General features: G+C 38.1%; 1 protein-coding gene across 4 annotated transcripts in view; it reads right to left on the bottom strand.

The window, feature by feature from the left end:
• ACER3 (alkaline ceramidase 3) overlaps window positions 1-23,363 on the bottom strand; it is a 166,050-nt gene that overhangs the window by 92,358 nt on the left and 50,329 nt on the right. For all 4 annotated transcript variants that reach the window (XM_003808151.6, XM_034933417.3, XM_034933419.3 and 1 more), the window contains exon 2: window positions 6,412-6,522. In XM_003808151.6, the coding sequence (XP_003808199.1) occupies window positions 6,412-6,522 (111 nt within the window). The remainder of the gene's footprint in view (window positions 1-6,411; window positions 6,523-23,363) is intronic.

Genomic DNA, 23,363 nt, shown 5'->3' with positions numbered 1-23,363 from the left:
CCGCCTGCCTTGGCCTCCCAAAGTGCCGAGATTGCAGCCTCTGCCCGGCCGCCACCCCGTCTGGGAAGTGAGAAGCGTCTCTGCCTGGCCGCCCATCGTCTGGGATGTGAGGAGCCCCTCTGCCCGGCTGCCCAGTCTGGAAAGTGAGGAGCGTCTCTGCCCGGCCGCCATGCCATCTAGGAAGTGAGGAGCGCCTCTTCCCGGCCGCCATCCCATCTAGGAAGTGAGGAGCGTCCCTGCCCGGCCGCCCATCATCTGAGATGTGGGGAGCGCCTCTGCCCCGCCGCCCCGTCTGGGATGTGAGGAGCGCCTCTGCCCGGCCGTGACCCCGTCTGGGAGGTGAGGAGCGTCTCTGCCCGGCCGCCCCGTCTGAGAAGTGAGGAGACCCTCCACCCGGCAGCTGCCCCGTCTGAGAAGTGAGGAGCCCCTCCGCCCGGCAGCTGCCCCGTCTGGGAAGTGAGGAGCCCCTCCGCCCGGCAGCCACCCCGTCTGGGAGGTGTACCCAACAGCTCATTGAGAACGGGCCATGATGACAATGGCGGTTTTGTGGAATAGAAAAGGGGGAAAGGTGGGGAAAAGACTGAGAAATCGGATGGTTGCTGTGTCTGTGTAGAAAGAAGTAGACATGGGAGACTTTTCATTTTGCTCTGTACTAAGAAAAATTCTTCTGCCTTGGGATCCTGTTGATCTATGACCTTACCCCCAACCCTGTGCTCTCTGAAACATGTGCTGTGTCCACTCAGGGTTAAATGGATTAAGGGCGGTGCAAGATGTGCTTTGTTAAACAGATGATTGAAGGCAGCATGCTCGTTAAGAGTCATCACCACTCCCTAATCTCAAGTACCCAGGGACACAAACACTGCGGAAGGCCGCAGGGTCCTCTGCCTAGGAAAACCAGAGACCTTTGTTCACTTGTTTATCTGCTGACCTTCCCTCCACTATTGTCCTATGACCCTGCCAAATCCCCCTCTGCAAGAAACACCCAAGAATGATCAATAAAAAAAATTAAAAAAAATTAAAAAAATAAAAATTATAAGTATGTGCTAAAAAAAAAAAGATTTCTAATTCAAGACTGCCCACTTCAGTCAGAATAGTGAAGTTTCATATATATATATATATGAAATACGGATATATTTGGGGAAGCAGTGAAGGGAGAAGAGGTTGATGTGTTTTGTAATTCTTTGTTTTCGGTAGGATCTTAATTCCCCTCAATGTTCTTCTTTCACTAACGCATCTCCAAAGGGCACCTCCCCCTTTCTACTTATCTCTTTCCCAGAAGTGATGCCTTTCCAAAACTGCCACCTTTGGTCTGACACACTTTCAAGGCCTTTACCTTTAGACAGTACTGTGATCTACCAGATCTTAGACTGCTTTCATAGATTCTGCCTTTATTGAGGAGTTTTATCTTTCTATTGCTACTTTTGTCAGAATTAGGCCCTTGAGTCCTCTCTTCTCTTTTCCATATAGTTTTTCAAACATCTCCAAGTCTGAAACACTGAAAACAGTTCTGTTGGAACTTGGTGTTTATTTCTTATTTTAAAATAAATTGAAGGTCATAATATTGTTTCTCCTAGTAAGGCTGAAAGTGTGGGTTGCACGTAGTTCTATTTGTTTTCCTTATTAATCTCTATGTTTTTCTGGGAGAATAAGTGGACAAACTCCAGCTTAGGAGGCCACCATTATCCTAGGGCAACTGGAAGTCCCTCAGGTCTTTTTGTTCTTATTGTTGTTACAGATTGTGATCTGTCCATGTTTTATAAACATTATGAAAACACCCCAGAAAAAAAGCAAAGGGATAAGTCTGTAGACAAGTCTTCCTTTTGAAGATAATCAAGTAACTTTCTTAAAATGCATATGAGCAACAGATTGTGAAATTAAAGTCTCTCATATCTAATAAATAATCTAAGGTAGAATCTGACATGATTCACTATAGCTTACAGTTTTGGGATAATTAGAAGTCCTTTCTGTCAATGTGGAAATACTCACCACGAGCTAAAACAAAAGAAAGAGACTTTAGAGAGTTATAAAAAATAAATAAGGCCAGGCACAGTGGCACACACCTGTAATCCCAGCACTTTGGGAGGCCATGGCAGGAAGATTGCTTGATCTCAGGAGTTTGAGATTAGCCTGGGCAACATGGCGAAATCCTGTCTCTACAAAAAAATACAAAAATTAGCCAGGCATGGTGGCATACGCCTGTGGTCCCAGCTACTTGGGAGGCTGAGGTAGGAGGATCGCTTGCACCTGGGAGGTTGAGGCTGCAGTGAGCCGAGATTGTACCACTACACTCCAGCCTGGGTGACAGAGTGCGACTCTGTCAAAAAAAAAAAAAAAAAGCAACTCCAAAACACATAATTGTCAGATTCACCAAAGTGGAAATGAAGGAAAAAATGTTAAGGGCAGTCAGAGAGAAAGGATGGGTTACCCACAAAGGGAAGCCCATCAGACTAACAGCTGATCTCTCGGCAGAAACTCTACAAGCCAGAAGACAGTGGGGGCCAATATTCAACATTCTTAAAAAAAAGAATTTTCAACACAGAATTTCATATCCAGCCAAACTAATCTTCGTAAGTGAAGGAGAAATAAAATCCTTTACAGACAAGCAAATGCTGAGAGATTTTGTCACCACCAGCCCTGCCCTAAAAGAGCTCCTGAAGGAAGCACTAAACATGGAAAGGAACAACCGGTACTAGCCACTGCAGAAACATGCCAAATTGTAAAGACCATCAATGCTAGGAAGAAACTACATCAACTAACGAGCAAAAGAACCAGCTAACATCATAATGACAGGATCAAATTCACACACAACAATATTAACCTTAAATGTAAATGGGCTAAATGCTCCAATTAAAAGACACAGGCTGGCAAATTGGATAAAGAGTCAAGACCCATCAGTGTGCTGTATTCAGGAGATCCATCTCACGTGCAGAGATACACATAGGCTCAAAATAAAGGGATGGAGGGAGATCTACCAAGCAAATGGAAAACAAAAAAAGGCAGGGGTTGCAATCCTAGTCTCTGATAAAGCAGACTTTAAACCAACAAAGGTCAAAAGAGACAAAGAAGGCCATTACATAATGGTAAAGGCATCAATTCAACAAGAAGAGCTAACTATCCTAAATATATATGCACCCAATACAGGAGCACCCAGATTCATAAAGCAAGTCCTTAGTGACCTACAAAGAGACTTAGACTCCAACACAATAAATCCTCAATAAAATACTGGCAAACCAAATCCAGCAGCACATCAAAATGCTTATTCACCATGATCAAGTGGGCTTCATCCCTGGGATGCAAGGCTGGTTCAACATAGACAAATCAATAAACGTAATCCAGCATATGAACAGAAGCAAAGACAAAAACCACATGGTTATCACAATAGATGCAGCAAAGGCCTTTGACGAAATTCAACAGCCCTTCATGCTAAAAACTCTCAATAAATTAGGTATTGATGGGACATATCTCAAAATAATAAGAGCTATTTATGACAGACCCACAGCCAATATCATACTGAATGGGCAAAAACTGGAAGCATTCTCTTTGAAAACTGGCACAAGACAGGGATGTCCTCTCTCACCACTCCTATTCAACATAGTGTTGGAAGTTCTGGCCAGGGCAATCAGGCAGGAGAAAGAAATAAAACGTATTCAATTAATAAAAGAGGAAGTCAAAATGTCCCTGTTTGCAGATGACATGATTGTATATCTAGAAAACCCCATCGTCTCAGCCCAAAATCTCCTTAAGCTGATAAGCAACTTCAGCAAAGTCTCAGGATACAAAATCAATGTGCAAAAATCACAAGCATTCTTATACACCAATAACAGACAAACAGAGAGCCAAATCATAAGTGAACTCCCATTCACAATTGCTTCAAAGAGAATAAAATACCTAGGAATCCAACTTACAAGGGATGTGAAGGACCTCTTCAAGGAGAACTACAAACCACTGCTCAACGAAATAAAAGAGGACACAAGCAAATGGAAGGACATTCCATGCTCATGGGTAGGAAGAATCAATATCGTGAAAATGGCCATATTACCCAAAGTAATTTATAGATTGAATGCCATCCCCATCAAGCTACCAATGACTTTCTTCACAGAATTGGAAAAAATTACTTTAAAGTTCATATGGAACTAAAAAAGAGCCCGCATTGCCAAGTCAATCCTAAGCAAAAAGAACAAAGCTGGAGGCATCACTCTACCTGACTTCAAACTATACAAGGCTACAGAAACCAAAACAGCCTGGTACTGGTACCAAAACGGAGATATAGACCAATGGAACAGAACAGAGCCCTCAGAAATAATACCACACATCTACAACCATCTGATCTTTGAGAAATCTGACAAAAACAAGAAATGAGGAAAGGATTCCCTATTTAATAAATGGTGCTGGGGAAACTGGCTAGCCATATGTAGAAAGCTGAAACTGGATCCCTTCCTTACATCTTATACAAAAATTAATTCAAGATGGATCAAAGACTTAAATGTTAGACCTAAAACCATAAAAATCCTAAAAGAAAACCTAGGCAATAGCATTCAGGACATAGGCATGGGCAAGGACTTCATGTCTAAAACACCAAAAGCATGGCAACAAAAGCCAAAATTGACAAATGGGATCTAATTAAATTAAAGAGCTTCTGCACAGCAAAAGAAACTATCATCAGAGTGAACAGGCAACCTACAGAATGGGGGAAAATTTTTGCAATCTACTCATCTGACAAAGGGCTAGTATCCAGAATCTACAAAGAACTCAAACAAATTTACAAGAAAAAAACAAACAACCCCATCAAAAAGTGGGCAAAGGATATGAACAGACACTTCTCAAAAGAAGACATTTATGCAGCCAAAAAACACATGAAAAAATGCTCACCATCACTGGCCATCAGAGAAATGCAAATCAAAACCACAATGAGATACCATCTCACACCAGTTAGAATGGCGATCATTAAAAAGTCAGGAAACAACACGTGCTGGAGAGGATGTGGAGAAATAGGAACACTTTTATACTGTCGGTGGGACTGTAAACTAGTTCAACCATGGTGGAAGACAGTGTGGCGATTCCTCGAGGATCTAGAACTAGAAATACCATTTGACCCAGCCATCCCATTATTGGATATATACTCAAAGGATTATAAATCATGCTGCTATAAAGACACATGCACACGTATGTTTATTGCGGCACTATTCACAATAGCAAAGACTTGGAACCAACCCAGATGTCCATCAATGATAGAATGGATTAAGAAAACGTGGCACATATACACCAGGGAATACTATGCAGCCATTAAAAAAGGATGAGTTCATGTCCTTTGTAGGGACATGAATGAAGTTGGAAACCATCATTCTCAGCAAACTATTGCAAGGGCAAAAAACCAAACACCGCATGTTCTCACTCATAGGTGGGAATTGAACAATGAGAACACTTGGACACAGGGTGGGGAACATCACACACCAGGGCCTGTTGTGGGGTGGGGGAAGGGGGGAGGGATGGCATTAGGAGATATACCTAATGTAAATGATGAGTTAATGGGTGCAGCACACCAACATGGCACATGTATTCATATGTAACAAACCTGCACGTTGTGCACGTGTACCCTAGAACTTAAAGTATAATAATAATAATAAAAAAAACAGAATAGAAAATGAAGAAATGAAACTACTAGAAAAAATCTACTTCATTTGGTATTTTTTATTTATTATGATGATGCAAGAACATGACAGAAGACAGAAGTGATTTCACTACGTTAGGCTCTGGTATAGCTGATTTACCCATCCATCCAGTACTTATTGAGGAACACTAAACTGCCAGACAATAGGGACGCAAAGATCATTAAGACACAGTCCTCCACCTCACAGACAAGTAGAATATACGTAAGTCACAAAAGGTTGGATGGTATCCTTTCCAAAAAGTTTAAAACTATGCAAAACCATACTATGTATACTTCTAAGGATATATACATACATAGTATAAACATGAAAATGATAAGCATCAAATTCAGGATTGAGGCTAGCTCTTAGGGGATGGGCTGGGAGGCTGAGGGGGATACAATCAGGGAGGAATACAAAGGAGTTTTAATTTTATCAGTAGTAATTTCCTTAAAAAAGAAAAAGATCTGAAACAAATATTATAAATTGTTAGGACCTGACAAAACTGGGTAGTAAGATGTGTGGGTATATTTGTTATATTATCTCTATTCTTTTTTGTATGCTTAAAATATTTTGTAATTTCTAAAACATTTTATTCAAAATGCAGTTCAATTCACTGGCAAGGTTTTTGGAGTTTTAACTAAGAAGTTTCAGAATATATTCAAGTTATGTAATAACACAAAATTGAAAACTGCTTTTAGAAATGAATGAGAAAAATGGCCCATTTGAATACTGTACATTCCTTCAGATACAGTGTTATACATACCTGTGAGTGCTAAATAAGAAGCAATGTACCGTTTTTCCAGACCGTCTCTAACACTCTGAATTGCACCGAACATTGGAGGTATAATCATGATCAGGTTACTCACTGTATTCCCTTTAAGAGAAAAATATAAGAAGACATTTAGGTTAATCAATAACACTTTAAATAAAGATACATTCACGTAGCCTTTAACAACAATTACACAAGTAACTTCTCAGAAAGACATTGGGAAGATATTTTCAAGGTGCTGAAAAAAAATTCTGTACTCACCAAAAATTTCTCACAATAATCCAAATAAAACAAAGATATTTCAGACAAATGAAACTAAAAATTTTCCACCAGCAAACCCACTAAAGGAAATTCTAATTTCTAAAGGCAAGCAAGAAAAAGATCTCTGGAAGAACCTCAGAGATACAACAGAAAATGGGTTGGGGGAGGCAGCCTATACTGATGCACTGAAATTGTGGTCCATGGATGCAGTATGACATGATGAATACAGGATTGGCTTAATTTTGTTACTTGGAATAAAAAAGCAACAAATTGCAGTTTACATTTTGTGTGTCTCTTTGACATTTCATTTTCTAGTAATGTTTTAATTTCTAGTTTCTGTTTCTAGTAAAACATAGAAGGCCTAATTAATGGATCTTAATTTGATCTTTCCTCCTGTCTTCACAAAAACAAAGTGCAAACATGAATAGCAAAGGAATAGTAAAAAAACCCCAGTAGAATTTATAAGTAAATAAAATGGAGAAAGAAATGGCTAAACAGTATTTTATAAATTTGATTATCAGAAGAATAAAGGGGCACAATATTTTCCAAATTTCAAAAGAAGGATTTTCAGCAGAGATGCTAATATCAAGACAAATAATCAATTCACTGAGAGGGTAGAAGAAAACATTTTCAAACAGTCAAGGATTAAAAAAATATACTTACAACGTATCTTTTCTCTGGAATCAACTGGAGAATGTAATGAGTGCAAACAAGGAAACTGACCATGAGAAAGGATGACATGAGAGCTAAGAAACATGGGCTGCAACACAGGAGAGAGGTAAAGAAAAGGCTCAAGACTGCAAAAGGACCAGGGACCACACAGTCCATCCAAACTGCGGCAGGAGAACCAAGAACTGCAGGAAAGAAATTTCCAAGAAGAAAAGGAAGAAAAGGATAGATAATTTGATAAATTAAAAAATTTTGGGGAAAAAATGCCAATGGGCATTTGACAGAGGTGTTGGAAAAATTGTACTATAACTCATTCAACCAGTCCTCTATAACTGTAAACATTCAGGTTATTTCCCATTCTCACTATTACAAGCAATATTGCAATGAATAACCATATATATTTACAAGTGCAGGTATATCTGTAAAATAGATACACAAAAATGAGATTGTCAAGTCAAGAAATAAATCTATTGGCCCAAAAAGTAGTAACAGAAAACATGGACGCATCGTTCTTTCTTTTACAATGAATAAGGATGGGTATAATTTTATCTTCTTTTGTATTTCTTCTCCTATGAAATGTATTTCATGCCCTTTGCCAGTTTTTCTATTGGTCTTTCCTTTTTCTATAAGAAGGAGCCCTTCTTGTAAAAGGGATATTAATATTAACCCTATGTATTTGCTGTAGACAAATTTTTGGTGTTTTTTTTTTTTTGACAGAGTCTTCCTCTGTTGCCCAGGCTGGAGTGCAGTGGCGTGATCTCAGCTCACTGCAACCTCCACCTCCTGGGCTCAAGAGATTCTTGTGTGTCAGCCTCCTGAGTAGCTGGGAACACAGGTGCATGCCATCATGCCCAGCTAATTTTTGTATTTTTAGTAGTCTACACAGAAAGAAATGTTACCATAGAGTACACGATCTGGCTTAGCAGTGCACATTATTTACATAGCCATATTGATATTATGGATGTTACATCCTAACTACTTATTTAGTAAAAAATTATGCTCTGACTTTATTGAGAAAATATAGTGGGGAAAGCAGGGATGGTATAAAAAAGTGAAATCCCCAACCACCAAAACTAGAAGACAACAGACAATATCTTAAATTTACAGATCCAGAAATAGGACTGTAAGGCAAGTTATTCAGAAATCTGAAGCCAAATTAATAATAATAAAAAAAAATAGCTGGCCAGGGGCAGTGGCTCACACTTGTAATCTTAGCACTTTGGGAGACCAAGGTGGGAGGATCGCTTGAGCCCAGGAGTTCTAGAGCAGCCTGGGCAACACAGTGAGACTCATCTCTACAAAAATAAATAAATAAATACATAAATAAATAAAATAAATGTTAACAAAGTTATCGTCAGACTTCTGTTTCCACACAAGATGAAGAAACAAGAACCAGATTTATCCTCTTACCTGAAATAAGGAGAAGAGGGGAGCAGAGGGAAGGGGAGAGGAGACAAAATATATGAAACAACTATTTTCAAGACAATAGACATCAGGCAATGATTCCCGAGAAACCAAGAAACAAATGGAGGCCCCTATGATTGCCCCTAACTTACTGCCTGGAGTACTCAAGCCACAGCATAAGGAGGGAGTACCCAGCGGGACCTTGGCAGGCTCCCTGATGAGGAAACAAAGCGGGGAGTTCAGGAAGACCAAGGTGACTAGATTTCACAGGAGACAGTATATGAGAGACAACTTTAGAGAGAAAGAACTCAGGAAATCTATAAAGGGCCCCCTAACTATTCAGCAGAAGACTGATTAGCAGATGTGTAGGAGCAAACTAGTCGAAGCCAGGAAAGAATCATGGTGAAAATATTAGAGGGAACAGTACCAGGTGTTCACACATAGCCAGTACACACATAGCCAGAAACAGTGCCTACTCCCACAAGCTGAAATGGTAAAATTTGTATCACACTGGGCATTGGATAAAGGAATCAAGAAGGCCTGGCCTCAGTAATAGGGAATAGCTAGTACTAGACTGAACCCTGTTCCAGACACACCTAACAAATCACAAAAGCAAAATCCAAAAGGATCAAACTGTTTCCAAGTAGCTTCACTGAAATCCAGAACAAAATCCAAGACTATTTATAGTAATACAAAAGTTATTCAGCACCTAACAAAGTTAAAAAAAGCACGCTGTCAGGTATTCAATCAAAGATTAACAGGCATACAAAAAAAGCAAGAAACATGATCCATGAGGAAAATAATCAACTGGAACCAACCCAGAACAGATGTTAGAATTAGCAGACAAGGACTAAAACAGATCACATAAAAGGCTAGAAAATGCAAACTAATCTACAGTGACAGAAAGAAGATCAGTGGTTGCTGGGGGAGAAATGGTGGAAGTTCAATGCAGAAGGAGGGCTTACAAAGGAATAAAATAAAACTTGGAGGTGAAGGATATGTTACTATCTTGTTTTTGATGGTTTCACAGGTATAAGCCAATGTCAAAATTTAATTTGTACACTTTAAATAGGTGCAGTCTGTTTTGTATCTCAATTATACCTCAATCAAGCTGGGTTTGTTTTTTTTTTTAATTTTGCTTCTGGGGAGTAGAATTAGACAGTGGGAAGCAAAGAAGGGTTGGGAAAGAACATTGCCTTCCGGTTTTGTTAAAGTTGTTTAGCATTATCTAGATTTTTAAATCTTTTTTTATATATTGCTTTGATAAAATAAAAATTAATACAGAAACCATTTAGGAGAGGGAGTAAGATCATTGGGAATAGTTTCATAGATGTATTAAGATTTGAGCTAGACCCTGAAAGGAGAGAAAGGAACAAAAATATGCTGAGCCTATTAAGTACCAGGTACTGAACTTTATATTTTACATGTGCTATCTTACTTGCTTCTCACAACCAATCTTGTGAAGTAATGTTGTCCCTATTAAAAATAAACAGTAAAAGCGGGTTAAGAAATTATACAATTTACAGTATACAATTCCAAGTTCTCACAATAAGCAAATGGTGGTGGCAAGATTTTATTCCAGGTCTATCTGTCCTTATAGCCAATGTTCCTCTCACTAGATGTGCTAGCACAATGTTCACACACAGGGTGCTTATTAATTATAATGTTTTAAAAATTATATCAGAGTATTTTATTCAGAATATATTAAATGACTTCCAAACTGTACAAAGAATAAAGTAATTTGCCTAGGTAGAGTATGAAAATGTAAGGTGGGGAGCCAGACAGATTGAGAGTTATATATCCAAACAGCAGTTATCAATAGTTTTAAGTAAACCTGTAGGAGATGTTGAATATTTTACCATTCAGGAGTGCCCTAAGATTCAAACTAATGAAAATCTTTACTGATGACTAAGATAAAGCAATGGAAACATGCCCAAACGTACAGGTAATATTAAATTTAGCTGAAATGTCAATAGTATGGAAGTCAGTAATACATTTCAAATTACCTGGAGGCAGGGAGTGCAGGAGGGTCTTACAAACTATATGAAACTCATTTAAGGACAATGCACAAGTTTTACAAATTAGAATGAAGAACGTGCAAACCACAAATATAGGCTTGTTAGAGAGAGTAAGGACAACCCTGACAGAAAGTTCCAAAGACAGAAAGATGACAGTAGGCTATTCGGGGAGGAAAATCTCAATATACTAGTATTCAGAGGTAAAAATGGAAAGAGCTAGATAGTGGTCCTCCTACTTTTCTCTGCTTTAATTCAGCTTCTCATTGGGATGTTTATCTATTTGTGGCACCCTAAACAAAACAGAAATACTAAAGCATTCAGAGTAGAGACTCATATAAAGGCATAATATACTAAATAAATAAAACACAACATATAAGGAATGGAATGACTGCTATCTTCAAATATCTGAAGGATTCCTGGGTCAGATTGACAATCTGAACATGTAACTGCAGTTTTGGTGTTACAGATATAATTTGCAATAGCATCAAAACACATCACATATCTAGGAATAAATCTGACAAAGACATATAAGACATAATACTAATAAAAATCCCAAATGGTTTTGGGTACAAATTAAAAAGCTGATTCTTAACTTTATATGAAATACAAAAGGCTAAGAAGAGCCAAGACAATCTTGAGTTAACAACAAACCTGGAGTATTTACACTACTAGATATCAAGGCCGACTAACAAGGTTAAATAGAACAGGTAAGATTATAAGAACATACTAACATTTACGAGCACCTGATTTATGACAAACATAAGCCTGCAGTGTATTAAGGAAAGGATGGTCTTTTCAATACAGATACTGGATCAACTGCATATTTATATAGGAAAAAAATTAATCTGGATCCCAGGTTCACACTCCTTACACAAAAATAAATTCCGGATGGGAGCTTCTCTGAACCCATTCTGGTTCAAGGGCTGCCCAATTCGATAAACAATTAAAAATTTGTTTTAATTAAAAATAAATTCCAGAGGTACTATAGATCTAAATGTAAAAGGTAAAACAATAAAACCTTCAGAAGAAAATATGGGAGAACATCTTTATCACCTTGGAGAGGCAATGATTTTTTTAAGTAGGACATGAAAAGGATTAACCACAAAGGCAAAAAATTGATAAATCAGGTAAGACTGTAAAGTCAGGAAAAAAGAATAAAAGGTTACTTTTAAAAAGCTGATTTAAAGAATAATAGATATGTAATTGCTTTGTAAATAAGCAATTTAGCTTATATAGCTATACATGTTAGCTAATTTAATTTTACTAAGCAAAATAATGCACATAAAATGATCGTGGACTTAAAACTTTGGGTAAAAAAATGGTTTCAGCCCAGGCATTGTGGATCATGGCTATAATCCCAGCACTTTGGAAAGCCAAGCGGGGAGGATTGCTTGAGCCCAGGAGTTCGACACCAGCCTGGGCAACATAAGGAGAACCCATCTCTACAAAAAATTTTTTAAAATTAGCCAGGCATAGTGGCACTTGCCCGTGGTCTTAGCTGCTCAGAAGGCTGAGGTGGGAGGATCGCTTGAGCCTGGGAGGCTGAGGCTGCAGTGAGCCATGATCACACCACTGCACTGCAGCCTGGGTGACAGAGCAAGACTCTGTCTGTTAAAAAAAAAAAAAAAAAAGTCAAGAGTTCAATCAGAAAAGATAAACCAGAGTAATTTGAATAGAGAATTATTAACTTATAAGAGTAAGGAGAGACAGGCTAGTCACAAGTAAAGAAAACTCTACAGAATAAAGGAATATCAGAGGTAAGGAGCAGCCACTACCCCTAAGGCTGAGATAGAGCCTTAAAAAAGAGGTTTCCCCAAGGCTGAGATGCAGACCTTGCTGGAGAAGGCATGACCATGGTTCACTGAATAGCCGAGAAGTTGCTGTGGTGCTATACCCATAGAGCTTGCTGAAATCTACTGTTCAGAACTTGTCAGAAATCTGCCCTCTAGGGTGCCAGCTAAAGCTAATCCCATAGAGCGGGGAGGTAGGTGGGCAGGGGAAGCTACTGACCACTAGGTGCTGCTGACAGCCACGTTCTGCAATAGCCTGGCACCAGAAGCTGACCAAGCTTTAAGAGCTGGGCACTGGGGAAGCCTCAGCACTGTAGGAGCCAGAAGCTATTAAGCCACTTGGACTGCAAGAGCTGGCGCCAGAGAAGTTGCCAAGCCAGCACACCAGAACCAGGAAGGAAAATCTCTTCCTCTTGCAATGTCTCTCTGGCGCCCTCTATTGACAAAATTTAACATCCAGCCAGTTGTCAAAGGAAAATATTCAAAGGGCTCAGGTCTATTTTCACCAACCATGCAATGAATGTTGAACTCAGAGCTAAGAAGTAATAAATTGATAACGACCACAATTATAAAATTATGTTTTCATCAATCATGACTTGGTAAAACTATAGTTGGTGAGGGTTCCCTAACCAAGAAATTAAGAATAAACATTTAAGCAAGTTAAATAATGGATTTACCCCTTTTTCCATATTTTCTACAATGTTGCCATATTGTCTTTATAACTGAAAACTAAAGTATTAAAAAGATGAATGGTAGAAAATAAAATTACTTCTACTAAGAGTTTAATTGGATTTGAGGTTAACTGCTTCCAGAAAATTCAATTAAAAAATCTCTGTTCTGGAAATAAAAGCGAGATATTCATTCATACACCACACAATAGTGTACTAAAATATTTTGAACACTTTTTTTTCTGGAGGGAAAGTCTTATTTTGATATAGATTTAGGTTTTTGAAAACTATGATATTTTTATACCCCCAAACACATTCTCATAATATAAATTACAGGCAAGACTGACGTTACAGTAATTTCACGATTTCTTAATAGGTAAATTTATCTTTCAGCAAGGTAAACGGAAACTCAAATATCAAAAATATGAGAAAGAAAGTTTGGGGAAAAGCACATATGCAAAAGGGTACAATTTAAGAGAATTGTGAATGAAGATACAGTAGGAAAGTGTTTTCTCATAGGACAGTAGGTGGAGCCAGTGTGCTCCACAATCTAAACGGTTTTCCAACATTTGGCTGAATACATAAAACCCTGAGGTGACTGGATAAACAATTTAGAGCTCGGTTGTATTTACAACTGTAAAACCATCACCCAGAGCTAAAGATAAATAAATAGAAGCATTAAAATCTAGTGAAGCTGAAAAAGTGATCTATATTGCTTCACTTCCACTGTGAAAAGCCCTCCTGCCCAGTCAGCAAATTAGCTTGATGAAAGCTGTAACTGGTTTGAGCCTGAAAGCAACCCAGCACTTTTCCTCAATGCAAGTTCATTTTGCCAAATATTTTACTGATTATGCAGATGTTCAAATAATGTTAAACATTCCCAGAGCTTCAGAGACTTCAGAGATGGATGTAGATAGCGAGACCATCTAAATTCATCTTCACAATTTAGAGTAGGCATTACTGTGTTCTTATCTACTACCACCTTCTAGCTGTGTGAACTTAGGCAACTTATTTATGCTTAAGCCTTAGTTTCCTAACTTGCAAAATGGGTAAAAACAATTATATTTACATTATTTAAATAATTGAATATGATATAAATAATAAATATGACCAAATAACACATATAAAGATTATTTGATATGAGAAAGATCCATAGAATATTATATAAGAACTTCCACAATCTTGCTGTGTTAAGAATTAATATCTATATAGTGAACTTGCACATGTACTCTTGAATTTAAAATAAAAATGGAAAAAAACCCCACATAACTACTTATGATATAAATAAAAAGTAAAAAACGAACAAAAATAGGTGCAACCTGGGAATTGTGTTGGTACTTGCACCAGCTCAAGAACAGTTATCACAAGGGAGAAGGTTTGTCTTCTAAATCCAGGCCAGTAACAAGGAAAGTTATAGGGTACGCTGGTTCACGCTAAGCTTAAAGAAAAAATAATAATAACCATCATATAAATGCATATTACAGTACAAGGGACTCCTTCCAGTAGCTTTAAATTAAGATAGATATCAGAAGAAAAAAAAACCAGGAAACCAAGTGTGTCTTACTTTAAAAAATGATAAACACAAATGTAATTCAATTTGACAAACATTTATTAAGTATTTTCTACATGCAAGGCACTAAGTTGGGAGCTAGAAGAAAAATTAACAAGTGAATAACTTTGGTACCTATCCTGAAAAAGTATATATAAGTGTAGCAGGAAAGACAGACAGGTAAACAACTAGGAAAAGAGAGTGATAGGAACAAAGAAGGCAAAAAAACCAATACACTTAGGGGGAGGGAGAGAATCCAAGATGGGTTTCAGTAAGAAGATAACACTTAAGCTATGCTTCTGACAGATAAAAAGATATGCAGGAATGTGGGATTTTTATTACTACAAGAGTCATTCTATTTTCTTTTCTTTTCTTTCTTTTTTTTTTTTTTTGAGACAGGGTCTCTCTCTGTTGCACAGAGTGAGTTCAGTGGCACAATCATGGCTTACTGCAGCCTCGACCTTTTGGGCTCAAGTGATCCTCCCACCTCAGCCTCCTGTGTAGCTGGGACTAAAGGCATATGCCACCACTCCTGGCTAATTAAAAAAAAAATTTTCTGTAGAGACAAGGTCTCACTATGTTGTTCATGCTGGTCTTGAACTACTTGACTCAAGCAATCCTCCCACCTTGGCCTCCCAAAGTGCTTAGATTACAGGCATGAGCCACTGCGCCTGGCCAATTATATATATTTTGGTTTTTTTGTACTGACGAGTTCTTCTTATGTTGCTCAGGCTGGTCTGGAACCCCTAAGCTGAAATGATCCTCCCACCTCAGCCCCCCAAAGTGCTGGGATTACAGGCATGAGCCACCGTGGCTGCCCTAAGTCATTCTATTTTCTTTGGGATATATATAATAGTTTAGAAAAATATTTAATTTATGAAAATTAGTTTTTTCACGTTATTTTTAAAAATATACATTACACATTCACTTTATTGCATGTAAGTATTACTAAAAATATTTTTAAACCACCAATATTGCCCAGAAACATTTCCTGGGTAAGGGGGAAATTGTGCAGATGGCTTCTGGAAGACCTCCAGTCTAGGTAGGTTTATGGTGAAACATTTCATCCAGAAGTCGGGGCCTTTTGTCTTCAGTTTGCTGGAACCCACATTCACTAAGCAGAGCTTGTAATGATCATTGGGACCCAGTAAAAATGGAAATGTTCATGTTAAATTCAAGAGGAAGTACATTGTAGGTTTGGGAAGAAAGGCCAAGTACACAGTGGTAAAGAGCTAAGAGAAGAACTTGGGAGCTCCATATCAGATATGGCTTAGGTAAACTCTGGCCTCACAAGAGGGAGGTTACAGGGGAGGGGAATGACTCTGTACAAACAGCATTTACAGGTCTAAAATGCTGCTTTAGAGAAGGATCAAAGATGAGCACACTGAGAAAGATTTAAAACAGATAAGCATGATGAAGTCATGAGCCAGAGAAGAACAAGGTAAGTAACAGGGTCTTGAAATCCCTAGAGAAATAGTTGGTGAAATGAACATTTTTGATTTATTCAAAGGTCAAAAAGGGAAAGTTTCCAAACTATGTTCAGTAATGAATAGGCATTATTGAAATGACATAATCTGAAAATGGTTATTTTGATAATCCCTTCTTCCTCTCCACTTTTACCGAAACTTCTTTAAGGGCCCAAATCAAATCCTACCTACATTTGGTGAATTTTTGTTAATCATCCTACTCAAAATGACCACTCTTGTTACAGCACTTACCGTTTTAACCTCTCACCTGGCACTTAGCATAGATTGCCTTGCATAGACAGATCTCTTTTCACTAAATCTGATCAACTGATATTTATGACTTATCTCCTCAGTTACATTTCTTGAGGGCAGTGGCCTTATATTCATTCAATAGCAAATACCCACTGATCATCTACTACAAAAGGCTCTATAAAGGAATACAAAAGAAAACCAGACAGACTGCCCTCATGCAAATTAAACTAGTTCCAAATTTTCAAGAGTACAGATATTTAAAACCTAATAGATATTATTTTAGATGTGGTTCAGTTATGATGTAATAAAGTTATTCTTTTCTCCAAAATTAATTTAACAGATTCATCCTTCACCCCAAACTAATTTCAGTATAATTTTTCATTCACTCTTCACTTACTTAGAATTAAAATGCATCAGTCAAAAATCATGAATGCATAAGACCTTTAAAATGCATTTTAAATTTAGACTAAATTAACCTTAATTATTAAAAATGCAGATGATTTATTACTGTTAAAATCTCACAAAAGATACCTTCTATATTTGATATGGTTAGGTTTTGGGTCCCCACCCAAATCTCATCTTGAATTGTAATCCCCAGGTGTTGAGGGATCTAGTGGGAGGTGATTGGATTATGTGGGTGGTTCCCCCATGCTGTTCTTGAGACTGAGTGAATTCTTACAAGATCTGATGGTTTTACAAATGGTAGTTTTCCCTGTGCTTGCACACACTCTCCTGCTGCCATGTGAAAAGGTCCAAGTTTGCTTCCCCTTCACCTTCTTCCATGACTGTAAGGTTCCTGAGGTCTCCCCAGCCATGTGGAACTGTGAGTCAATGAAACCTCTTTTCTTCATAAATTACCCAGTCTCAGGTATTTCTTTATAGAAGTGTGAAAATGGACTAATACTGTTACAGGTAGTTAGGCATGAGTGAGGCCGGGGAGGGCTCTCCCCCCACCCACTAGAAATGTCGGGTGATAGTTCAGCAATTATCGCATTGCCTCTCTCAGCAGTAGGGGTGCCAGGGAGAGGTTGTTTCCGGATGGTCCACACCTGTTAACATCGAGACAAAAATGGTGAAGTACGATCTCGGGGGGGTGGGTACGCTCCACCAGAAAAGGGAAGAAAGCCTCAGATGGGCATATGTATAACTCCCTGAACACACTGCGCGTGCTCAATTCCAAAGGGTAAGGAAAGCACTGGGCATGAGAAAGCCCACCCTAAGGGAAGAATCATGGGAAAGAGGTGAGCCCATAAAGTCCTAGGATCAAGGTAAAAGGGCCTTTTTTTTTTTCTGTCTTCTTTTGCTGTCTTTTTTTTTTTAACTTATTTATTTATTTTTCCTTTTTTTAAGTTATACTTTAAGTCCTAGGGTACATGTGCACAACGTGCAGGTTTGTTACATATGTATACATGTGCCATGTTGGTGTGCTGCACCCATTAACTCGTCATTTACATTAGGTATATCTCCTAATGCTATCCCTCCCCACCCCACAACAGTCCCCGGTGTGTGATGTTCCCTACCCTGTGTCCAAGTGTTCTCATAGTTCAATTCGCACCTATGAGTGAGAACATGCAGTGTTTGGTTTTTTGTCCTTGTGATAGTTTGCTGAGAATGATGGTTTCCAGCTTCATCCATGTCCCTACAAAGGACACGAACTCATCCTTTTTTATGGCTGCATAGTATTCCATGGTGTATATGTGCCACATTTTCTTAATCCATTCTATCATTGATGGACATCTGGGTTGGTTCCAAGTCTTTGCTATTGTGAATAGTGCCACAATAAACATACGTATGCATGTGTCTTTGTAGCAGCATGATTTATAATCCTTTGAGTACATACCCAGTAATGGGATGGCTGGGTCAAATGGTATTTCTAGATCTAGATCCTTGAGGAATCGCCACACTGTCTTCCTCCATGGTTGAACTAGTTTACACTCCCACCAATAGTGTAAAAAGTGTTCCCATTTCTCCACATCCTCTCCAGCACGTGTTGTTTCCTGACTTTTTAATGATCGCCATTCTAACTGGTGTGAGATGGTATCTCATTGTGGTTTTGATTTGCATTTCTCTGATGGCCAGTGATGGTGAGCATTTTTTCATGTGTTTTTTGGCTGCATAAATGTCTTCTTTTGAGAAGTGTCTGTTCATATCCTTTGCCCACTTTTTGATGGGGTTGTTTTTTTCTTGTAAATTTGTTTGAGTTCTTTGTAGATTCTGGATATTAGCCCTTTGTCAGATGAGTAGATTGCAAAAATTTTCTCCCATTCTGTAGGTTGCCTGTTTACTCTGATGATAGTTTCTTTTGCTGTGCAGAAGTTCTTTAGTTTAATTAGATCTCATTTGTCAATTTTGGCTTTTGTTGCCATGCTTTTGGTGTTTTAGACATGAAGTCCTTGCCCATGCCTATGTCCTGAATGGTATTGCCTAGGTTTTCTTCCAGGGTTTTTATGGTTTTAGGTCTAACATTTAAGTCTTTGATCCATCTTGAATTAATTTTTGTATAAGGAGTAAGGAAGGGATCCAGTTTCAGCTTTCTACATATGGCTAGCCAGTTTCCCCAGCACCATTTATTAAATAGGGAATCCTTTCCCCATTTCTTGTTTTTGTCAGGTTTGTCGAAGATCAGATGGTTGTAGATGTGTGGTATTATTTCTGGGGGCTCTGTTCTATTCCACTGGTCTATATCTCTGTTTTGGTACCAGTACCATGCTATTTTGGTTACTGTAGCCCTGTAGTATAGTTTGAAGTCAGGTAGCGTGATGCCTCCAGCTTTGTTCTTGGCTTAGGATTCACTTGGCAATGTGGGTTCTTTTTTGCTTCCATATGAACTTTAAAGTAATTTTTTCCAATTCTGTGAAGAAAGTCATTGGTAGCTTGATGCGGATGGCATTGAATCTATAAATTACCTTGGGCAGTATGGCCATTTTCACGATATTGATTCCTCCTACCCATGAGCATGCAATGTTCTTCCATTTGTAAATTAGGTATTGATGGGACGTATCTCAAAATAATAAGAACTATTTATGACAAACCCACAGCCAATATCATACTGAATGGGCAAAAACTGGAAGCATTCCCTTTGAAAACTGGCACAAGACAGGGATGCCCTCTCTCACCATTCCGATTCAACATAGTGTTGGAAGTTCTGGCCAGGGCAATCAGGCAGGAGAAAGAAATAAAGGGTACTCAATTAGGAAAAGAGGAAGTCAAATTGTCCCTGTTTGCAGACGACGTGATTGTGTATCTAGAAAACCCCATCGTCTCAGCCCAAAATCTCCTTAAGCTGATAAGCAACTTCAGCAAAGTCTCAGGATACAAAATCAATGTGCAAAAATCACAAGCATTCTTATACACCAATAACAGACAAACAGAGAGCCAAATCATGAGTGAACTCCCATTCACAATTGCTTCAAAGAGAATAAAATACCTAAGAATCCAACTTACAAGGGAGGTGAAGGACCTCTTCAAGGAGAACTACAAACCATTGTTTTTTTGCTTTCTTCTCTTGGACCTTCAGGTCTCCTTCAAGCAAATTTTCCTTTCTTTCCTATCCTAAAACCTTTTAAATAAGCTTCCACTCCTGATCTGAAAATTGCCTCAGTCTCTTTTTCTGCTATATGGCCCTCAGTCGAATTCTTTCTTCTGAGGAGGCAAGGACTGAAGTTGCTGTGGACCCATATGGATTCACTGCCAGTAACTTGGATCTCTTCCACCGCTAACAATACAATATTTTTATGATTTATTGTCATTAAATGGCACAAAAATTTCCTCAATTGCCTTAATACATGCAAAAAAAGTTTTTCAAACAGCTATTTATTATATAAACACAAGAGAAAAAATTTTTTTTCTGACGACTGCACTGCCTCCACATTACTCAGACCAAGACTCAGGATTCCCCAAAGATTAGTGATCTGGATTCTATAACCTTTTTAAAAACAATATGTCATTGTCTTCTTTAATCTATAAATAGAGATCACAATTTTTTTAAATTATCACATAATATTACATTATATGGATATATTATAATTTGTATAATCCCTTATTGGCAGATAGTTATGTTATTTTCAGGTTTTCACAACAGAAAAAAGCAATATTATGAACATCTGTATTAATTTCCTAGGGCTGCCGTAACAAATTACCACAAACTGGGTAGCTTAAAAAACCAATTCAATTTCTTACAATTCAGGATGTCCACAGTTCAAAATCAAGGTGTCAGCAGGGGTGGTTCCTTCTAGAGCCCCTGAAGGAAAAATTGTGTCATGCTTCTCTCTCAGCTTCAGGTGGTTGCTAGCAATCTTTGGCATTCCTCACTTTGCCTTCTACTCTCTATGTCACTATGTTTTCTTCTAAGGATACCAATCACTGAACTTAAGGAATACTCTAATTCCAGTAGATTTAATCTCAAGATCCTTAATTATTAATGTATCTGCAAAGACCTTATTTTCAATTAAGGTCACATTCTGAGGTTCCTGACAGACATGAACTTTGGGGAGACATTATACAACCACTAGAACATTCTTAAAAATATTTATTTGTTCATACATTTTGTTAAGTTCACAGGATGAATTCCCTAGGGTAGAATCTCCTCTTGGAGAAACTCCCCAGCTTCCCTCTAAGAATTTTCCTTTTAGCCTCTATTGGGGTAGGCAGCAAATTATAAGACCTTCCCCACTCCCTCATTCCCCTTGCCAAATCTCACACTAATCCCAGATTCTTTGTCTGGAAAATCAGAATTAGGACTGAAATAAAAATGATACTTTTTTGGATACTTATAGTGAAGGTAGTGTAAAGCTAAAGCTGAGGCTTCCATATTTAGGCCAAGTATATAAGGAATGAGAGAAAGCTGTTCTATAGAGGAAGAAGAAAAAGGCAGATGAGGCAAATAGTAGCAGACATTAAACACCATGGTAGTGTCAGAGGCATTTGAACCAGGGCAACTCCATCTTGAATAGTGGCTGGATAAAATGAGGCTGAAATCTGCTGAGCTGCATTCTCAGGAGGTTAGGCATTCATAATCACGGAACAAGACAGGAGGTCAGCAGGATGGGATTCTGGCTGATAAAGAAGCCAGCCAAAATCCATCAAAACCAAGATGGCAAAAAAAGTGACCTCTGGCCCTGGCACTGCTAATCATATGCTAATTATAATGCATTAGCATGCGAAAAGACACTCCCACCAGTGCCATGACAGTTTGCAAATGTCATGGCAACGTCTGGAAGTTACCTTATATAGTCCAGAAGAGGGAGGAACCCTCAGTTCCAGGAATTACCCGCCCCTTTCCTGGAAAACTCATAAATAACTCACTCCTTGTTTAGCATATAATTAATAAATAACCATAAAAATAGCCAACCAGCAGCCCTCAGGGTTGCTCTGCCCTTGGAGAAGCCATTCTTTTATTCCTTTACTTTCTTAATAAACTTGCTTTCGATTTACATGGACTTGCCTGGAATTCTTTCTTGCACAAGATCCAAGAACCCTCTCTTGGGGTCTGGATTGGGTAACAGTAGCAGAGACTGTAGAGAGTAATCTTAATAACTATAAACAATTTTCGTCAGAAAAATAGTCATTGTTTCTGATTTTCCTATAATCACATAAGTATTCATCCATGTAAGTTAATAATCTTTGAAAATACAATTTCGATGGCAGCATAATGTTCTATCATATAATAATCACTTTATCATTATATTTGTGGGTGCATTACACAGTACAACCAAACTACTTTCCAGAATGGTTGGACCAATTATAATCCTATTAGCAGTACATAACGGTGACTGGTTCACATATTAACTTCAGTAACATTGAACAATATAATGTCTTACTTTAAGAGGTAGAAAACTATATATTATTAATTTTTAATTTACATTTCTCTGGGTTACTAAACTATTTATATGTTTATTATTTTCTGTTTATTAATGGTATATTTTCTTTGGCGAAATGTTTATCCAAGTTATTTAACCACCTTGCGCCTTAATTTTCTCCTCTGTAGATTAGGCATAATACCTATTATGATGATGAAATATTGCAAAAGTGAATTGAGTAAGCAAGGAATAAATGTTAGTTCTCTTTTAAAGAGTTTATTCTACAATGAGATAAAACACCTTTATTCTGATAGGGTGAAATATCTTAGAAAAACATACAGTCTATAATAATTTGTTAGAAAAAATAATAGATTCATTGGAATTATATGTAGTCTTTTTTCAGAAAGCAGTAAGAAATAGTTACTCTTAAGTAACTTATCTGTGAAAATCATAATTTATTATTATTATTATTATACTTTATGTACTGGGACACATGTGCAGAACGTGCAGGTTTGTTACATAGTTATACATGTGCCATGGTGGTTTGCTGCACCTATCAACTGGTCATCTACATTAGGTATTTCTCCTAATGCTATCCCTCCCCTTACCCCCCACTCCCCAACAGTCCCCAGTGTGTGGTGATGTTCCCCTCCCTGTGCCCATATGTTCTCATTGTTCAACTCTCACTTATGAGTGAGAACATGTGGTGTTTGATTTTCTGTTCCTGTGCTAGTTTGCTGAGAATGATTCTTTCCAGCTTCATCCATGTCCTGGCAACAGACATGAACTAATTCTTTTTTATGGCTGCATAGTATTCCATGGTGTATATATGTCACATTTTCTTTATCCAGTCTATCATTGATGGGCATCTGGGTCGGTTCCAAGTCTTTGCTATTGTGAATAGTGCTGCAATAAACATACGTGTGCATGTGTCTTTATAGTAGAATGATTTATAATCCTTTGGGTATATACCCAGTAATGGGATTGCTGGGTCAAATGGTATTTCTGGTTCTAGATCCTTGAGGAATCGCCACACTGTCTTCCACAATGGTTGAACTAATTTACACTCCC

This window comes from Pan paniscus, chromosome 9 (assembly GCF_029289425.2).
Source record: "Pan paniscus chromosome 9, NHGRI_mPanPan1-v2.0_pri, whole genome shotgun sequence".
Classification (NCBI taxonomy): domain Eukaryota; kingdom Metazoa; phylum Chordata; class Mammalia; order Primates; family Hominidae; genus Pan; species Pan paniscus.
Note: the sequence above shows the minus strand (reverse complement) of the source record. Positions and strands in the feature narration are given on the sequence as shown.